At 34.1% G+C, this 7,344-nt stretch overlaps 2 protein-coding genes across 2 annotated transcripts; both read left to right on the forward strand.

Moving 5' to 3' along the window:
• Positions 1 to 3,207, forward strand: LOC109325346 (apoptosis-inducing factor homolog A-like). Its single transcript, XM_019557649.1, has 4 exons — positions 1 to 150; positions 613 to 869; positions 1,520 to 1,965; positions 2,658 to 3,207. Exons 1-4 carry the CDS (start codon positions 5 to 7, stop codon positions 2,916 to 2,918), a joined length of 1,110 nt encoding a protein of 369 aa, XP_019413194.1. The 5' UTR covers positions 1 to 4; the 3' UTR covers positions 2,919 to 3,207.
• Positions 4,717 to 6,963, forward strand: LOC109363220 (apoptosis-inducing factor homolog A-like). The gene is made up of 4 exons (XM_019609401.1): positions 4,717 to 5,010; positions 5,216 to 5,472; positions 5,703 to 6,154; positions 6,480 to 6,963. The coding sequence occupies exons 1-4, from the start codon at positions 4,913 to 4,915 to the stop codon at positions 6,753 to 6,755; spliced, it is 1,083 nt and encodes a 360-aa protein (XP_019464946.1). The 5' UTR covers positions 4,717 to 4,912; the 3' UTR covers positions 6,756 to 6,963.

Consider the following 7,344-nt stretch of genomic DNA (forward strand, 5'->3'; position numbering starts at 1 on the left):
GAAAATGAAATCTGCGATAAAAAAGAAGCAAATAATCAAAATGGAAAAGAGAGAAAATGGAAATAGAGTGGTGATCTTAGGAGGAGGTGTTGCTGGTTCTCTCGTCGCTAAATCTCTCCAATTCGATGCCCATGTCACTCTCATTGATCCGTAATTAACTTCTCTTTCTTTTTCTTACTTCAAAATGTATAAAAAAAATGTCTTTGCCTTTGTTTGATTATGATTCTACAGAAATTTTTAGTTCAATATTAGAAAATTGCAATACCCACTTTTATTTTTAACCCATAGGGTTATTGGGTTGAATCGTTGAAGTTAATGTTGCATGTGGTTTTGATAGGGTTTCAGATTTTATGTGAATATATGCATAGTGGGGCATTTTCCACCATCTTGTGGCTTTGAAAAGTTTTACCCTTAATGGAATTTGGGATTTCCCAAAGTTTCAATTTTGGACTTGAGAAGTGTGTATTTGGAAGTGTTTGTTATCTAGTTTTGTTAATGATTGGAGTTATGTTAAAAAACACTATGTTGATTATTGAAGTATTGGACTTTTTACATGGACATAGTTGTAATGCCTTGGTTTCACTTGATTGAGTGCAATTGATTTGAATCCAGGAAGGAGTATTTTGAGATTCCATGGGCAAACTTGAGGGCAATGGTTGAGCCAACCTTCGCAGAGAGGACTTTAATCAACCACAGAGATTACCTCACCAATGGCGACATTGTTACGTCCAGTGTCGTCAATGTGACGGAGACTGAAGTGTTGACTGCAGATGGCTGTCAGATTGCTTATGACTATCTTGTTATTGCCACTGGCCATGCAGATCCTGTCCCGAAAACTAGGAGTGAAAGACTTGATCAGTACAAAGCAGGTAGAGTTGGACATATTATCTTTACCTTCATAGAGAGTCTTTGATAGAGAACAAATAAGTTATGAATTTAAACTGATGCAGAGTATGTAGACAATAAGCTAGGCTTACACCTACAACAAAGACTGTATGCCACTGTTTCTGAACTCTGATATTATAGTTACTAAGCTAATCTCTGAGAAGAGTAGGTTGGTCATTGGATTCAAGTTGGCCTAGTTTTTGGAACGGGATGCAAGTCCTTTATCACATGACATGAAATGAAGCATTATACGGTTTTAAGTATACTCATTAAAAAAAAAGAACATGGGGCTCTTGTACAGCCATCGAATAAATATTAGAATGCACAACAACCGCCTGAATTATGAGTACATGGCTACCTACATCGTTTTACTTGTTTAGAGCTATCTGGGATTATTTTGTATTTTTTTGGGGATCCAAGTATCCAACCATATGTCTATATCATGCATTGATATTTCCCATTATGCATCATGTTTTTTTAATACAACAACACAACCAAGCCTTAATCCCACTAAGTAGGGTCACCTTGAGTTTATATAAAATATTTTTTTTTGAATGTTTATATAAATTATGTTCATCCGTTAATGAACTGATATATTCAGTGCTTAAGGTATGAAGTTCCTTTTCTTTGGCAGAAAATCAAAAGATAAAATCTGCGAATTCCATTTTGATTGTTGGAGGAGGTCCCACTGGTGTGGAACTAGCTGGAGAGATAGCTGTTGATTTTCCAGAAAAGAAGATTACACTAGTGCATAAAGGATCAAGGCTTCTGGAATTCATCGGGGCAAAAGCTGCTGATAAGACTCTAAATTGGTTGGAATCAAGGAATGTTGAGGTGAAACTAGAGCAATCAGTCGACTTGAACTCTGTTACAGATGGATACTATCAGACTTCACATGGAGAGACCATTGACGCAGATTGTCATTTTCTATGCATAGGCAAACCACTTGCTTCAGGATGGCTTAGGGAAACTGTGTTGAAGAATGACATGGATTCTCAAGGTAGGATTAAGGTAGATGAACTTCTAAGAGTCAAGGGTCGGAGCAACATTTTTGCAATCGGAGATATTACAGACATTCCTGTAAGTACTTACGATAAGTAATTGATTTAACATTTCGAAATTGTATAATTTGATACATAATCATACCATTTTATAACAAACTCAACAGGTTATTCAGTCCCTTCTCTCATGCTATTCCCTTTATGTTCTGTCCGTTTTTCTTGAACTAGGCTGAGAGGTCACACTGCCCTAATTTTTGCTAGAATTGATATTCTACTCGATAATAACACAAATATAAATCTACAAAGATGAGAATTGTACTTGGCCTAATTACTATTAATGGGAAAATTAGTGTGTTTTTGTCAATTAATTATAGCAATCTCATGATTCTAATTTCCCCCAATTTTACTTAAGATATTTACCACATTGCACTATTGTATTTCTTTGGCAGCTGACTGGAGGTTTTACTGTTTGTCCGTATCTTTCATTATTGTTCTTTAGGTCTTGTTCAGCAATTTTCTTAGGGAAGAAGTGTCCTAAACCCTTGAATTTAGAGACTCAAGCGTAGCATGTGATATCAAATTTTAAAACTGGGTTTATATGCATATTTTTCTTCAGATTTATGTGATCATGTTAGTTGGGCTCTTTATTTACAAGTCACCTTGATTTTTCTCCCATATAAATTGGTTCTATGCTATAAATCTTGTTGGCTTTTTAAATCTTTTTTGCAAGCCGCATAATAGGAAGTTTTTTAATGGAAACCCATGCAACAGGAAATAAAGCAGGGTTTTTTGGCACAAAAGCATGCTGAAGTGGTTGTGAAGAACTTGAAGGTGATAATGGAGGGAGGAAGAGAGTGTAGGTTGGTAACTTACAAGCCGCTAAGTTCGGTCTTGGCAATAGTTTCACTCGGGAGGAAAGATGCGGTGGCGCAGTTCCCATTCCTGACAATCAGTGGAAGAATTCCTGGCTTCATAAAGTCTGGGGATCTGTTTGTTGGTAAAACAAGAAAACAAATGGGACTCACTTCTTGAGTCTGTATTATCTGTTATGCATGGTTTTGGTGTGTATACAAAATCAAATAACTATTCTGTTTCTAGTTACTGTACACTATTTTTATATTTTCATTATACTCTTTCCTGTAAAGAAATTATTTGTACTATATGTATATTACTTTGATGATGTTAAGTGGTCATTCTGAAGATGTAATTGTGTGAATCAGAAGCCCGAGATGCAGATGCTACTACTTACTACTAAACTATTGTAGCATTGACATCTATTGTTTGATAATATTGATTAAATAATTGGTGGGTTTGTTTGCAATATGTTTGATATACTACATGCCTCTCTTATATATCTGGTTTTATTTTATGGAGATTTAACCATGTTGTCCCTTCAGTCCTGTTATCAACCTAACCATGCCTACTAAAAAATGTCATTTTCTCTCCACTTGCATGTTGAATCCTTTTAGCATTCTGATTGTTAACTTCTATATGTGCTATATTATTGAATTAGAATTTTTAGGAAAAAAGTTTAGGTATGTATGTATAATATTTTATTGATAGTTATGGTAATGACAAGAACATAAAATGTAGAAAAACAGAAAGGTTCAAATTCTGCTTTTACTAATGGCAAAAGAAAGCAGAAAACCCCTTTTACTATCTTCAGCAACCTACCAACACAAACCCAAAACCAAATCTTATGACTCATTTTATCTTGTCAGGATTGGAATGAAGTCAGTGGCGGATCTTGAACTAAATTTTAGAGGGGGCAATAATATTTAATTATAATTAATTAAATAAATAGAAAAAATTTCAAACTTAAATGGCTAACGATACCAAAAATAAAATATTGTCATTGACATATTAACCTAATCTTATTGCTCATTGAAAGTCACACAATAGAAATTTTGGACTATATATATATATATATATATATATATATATATATAATACATCATTTGGGTGTAGGTAAAAAAAGTATATCTGATTCAAAAAGTTTGTATTTCTATGTGTCACATTTAATAATTTGAAAGTTTAATAATGAAATATCTTTTTGGTCAAACATACTAAGTGACACATGAAATAACACATTTTGTAGGACAATAAATATGTTTCAGTAGAGTAAAAAGTAAAAAAATATTTGAAGAAAAATAAAAAAAAATTCCAGGGGGCAGCTGCCCCACCTGTCCCTTCCATGCTCCGCCCCTGCATGAAGTACACAGTAAAAATGAATATTAAAGAGATAATTGGATAAGAATACCATGCCAAAGTATCTAGAGAGTAGAGAAAAATCAATATTCCATTCTATTAGTCAAAAGCTGATAAAGTAATTGACACTAATCTTATCTTAAACTAAATGAATTTAGACTGAATCAAAGTATCAAACCAATAATTCTTAATGTATAAGACAAGTATTACAAGTAGGAGACATAATTTTCTTTGGGTCCTAGGAAACACAATTTTATATTATACTAAGAAGGTTCCAGTAACTTGATGCCAACATTCATCACAATGAGCTAATCTACAGTTTCCACAGGAAATCTCATTGCCTACAACTCCATGACACCTTTACAGTGGGATCCATTTGGAAAAGAAAAAAACTAAAGAGAGAATCTTCTATCATGATTTTATTTTTGGCCGCTTTATTTGAATAATTTCCTCTAAGAATATCTTACCTAACAAGTTAGTGAGTTACAGCTTATTTATGCAGGCAAAGGCAATCAGACAATATTTTAAGTTTACTTCATCATGATTCATGAATATTATATACTTTTTTTTAATAATATTTTCATTGAGAAATTGTGATGTTAGAAGTTATGCCATCTCATTCTGGTTGTCAACTAGGAAATTAGTTAGTTGACTAGTTATACCAAATTGGTTTTGGTCATTTATATGTCTAAATGCATCTTGGATGATACATGCAATGACGCAACAACATCTATTTATATTGTTTGTTGAGAGTTGAGGAATCATAACAAAGTTAACTTCAACTGTGATCAAAGGAGAACAAATTACAAGCTTAGAATATGGTGGATAAGAAAGTGGTCATTGTAGGAGGTGGTGTTGCTGGTGCCATCCTTGCTAAAAATCTTCAACATCAGGCCAATGTCACCCTTATTGATCCGTGAGTTCTATCTTTGTATATGTAACAAAATCATTGTCTATCTATAGTTCAATCAATGCTGTTTTCTATGTTCAACTGAATGTGTAACTTTGCATTTCTAATTTATGGTTCTCCATAATTTATTTGAGGAATATTTGTGTGGACCACTATATACATGGAACTTATTATGTAAATGGTTGTAATGGCTGAGAGCTTTTGAACACAGGAAGGAGTATTTTGAGATTCCATGGGCAAACTTGAGGGCATTGGTGGAGCCATCTGTTGCAGAAAGGATAGTGATTAACCATAGAGAATACTTCACAAAAGGTGATCTTGTTACATCCAGTGCTGTCAACATATCTGAAACTGAAGTCTTTACTGAAGATGGCACTCAAATTGCCTATGACTATCTTGTTATTGCCACTGGCCACAAAGAACCTATCCCCAAAACTAGGACAGAAAGAATTGACCAATACAAAGAAGGTAACACTCTATAGCCTTTAGTCTTTTGATACATCAATATTGTTTGCATCCAGCATTATTCAATAAAGAAAAGAGTTAGAGCTCAACACTTTGTCAATGAACATGATTTATAATAGAACATTTGACATCGTTTGATCCATGTAGCCGACTCCACCTACTGGGATAAAGACTTGGTTGTTGACTTGTTGTTGTTGTATTTCATGAGTGGTGACAATTATTTTCACTGGCAGGAAATGAAAAGATAAAATCTGCAAGTTCAGTTTTGATTGTTGGGGGAGGTCCAACCGGCGTCGAGCTTGCCGCAGAGATTGCCGTCGATTTTCCGGACAAGAAGGTCACTATAGTGCACAAAGGATCAAGGTTGCTGGAATACATTGGGCCAAAAGCTTCAAGTAAGACTTTGAAGTGGCTTAAATCAAAGAAAGTTGATGTGAAACTAGAGCAATCAGTTGAGTTGGACTCCCACAGAGATGGAAATAAGACATATCTAACTTCACTTGGAGAGACTATTGAAGCAGATGCTCATTTTCTATCTATAGGGAAACCACTTGGTTCAGCATGGCTTAGAGAAACTTTTTTGAAGGATGATTTGGATGCTGGTGGAAGGGTCAAGGTTGATGAATACTTGAGAGTCAAGGGTCGGGACAACATTTTCGCAATTGGAGATATTACAGATGTTCAAGTAAGTGCTAACCAAAACCAAGCCATTTTGGAAGTATATTCATATCATTGTTTTTCCTTACCATTAGGATATTTATATTCATATCATTGTTTTTTCCTTACCATTTGAACCGGAGAGCTAAAGACATCGAATAGACGTGTATTGGCTTCAATGGGCTAAACGAAGAATCACATAAATGGACTTAACATTATATTGTAACCTAAAATCTTAATGTATTTCTTAGTATGTTAGTATGAGGATTTTTTATATGTCTGTAATTTGATAATATGCACTAAATCTGTGATATTTTAATATAAGATTGTCTGACCTGAAGTGTATGGTACAGGAAATAAAACAAGGGGTGTATGCACAAGCTCATGCTCTTTTGGTTGCCAAGAACTTAAAGCTATTGACAGAGGGAGGAGGCAAAGAACAAAAATTAGGAACTTATAAGGCACAAGCACCAATATCTATTGTTTCACTTGGAAGGAAAATAGGGGTTGCACAGTTACCATTCATCACTATCCTTGGAAGGTTTCCTGGCATTATCAAATCAGGAGATTTGTTTGTGGGTAAAACTAGAAAGGGATTAGGCCTTGAAGCTAATGTTAAAAAAGCTTAATTTGATTGATGGTGGGTACATAATTATTCAACTTTGCTTTTCCTAGTTATTGTTGTGCATGTTTTGTTTGTTTTCAGTTTGTATCCAAAGAATGTTATCAATGTGTGTAATATTTGTTGATAGTTTGATCTTGCAAGTGTTGTCTTTTGAGATGTTTTGTTTATATGGGATTGCAATCATAAGTGTTATTATTTAATCTTGTTTTCTACATTACTAAGCTTGGTTTCATATGCATATTTTTTATCAAATTAATCATTGCCACTTCATGAGGATTATCACATATTCTTTACATATCAATAAGGGCCACGCACCTGACAGCGAAAATTATTGGAAGGAGTAGTCATGCACCTCAAAATGAATTAGTTCTTTACTCAAAAATAATAAAGGTATACCTTCGTAGTACCAAGAAAAATAAGGCTACCACTCACTATTACATGGTTCATAAGGGAATCCCATTATTTCTTTTCATACTATATTGAACAACTGTATCCATTCTAAAACAAAGCTTTCAGTACCTATTCAAGAATTACTAAACCAAAGAAGTTTTTTATTTTGTATAATTGAAGATATCCTCTTACCGTATAGGTAA

This window comes from Lupinus angustifolius, chromosome LG13 (genome assembly GCF_001865875.1).
Source record: "Lupinus angustifolius cultivar Tanjil chromosome LG13, LupAngTanjil_v1.0, whole genome shotgun sequence".
NCBI lineage: Eukaryota > Viridiplantae > Streptophyta > Magnoliopsida > Fabales > Fabaceae > Lupinus > Lupinus angustifolius.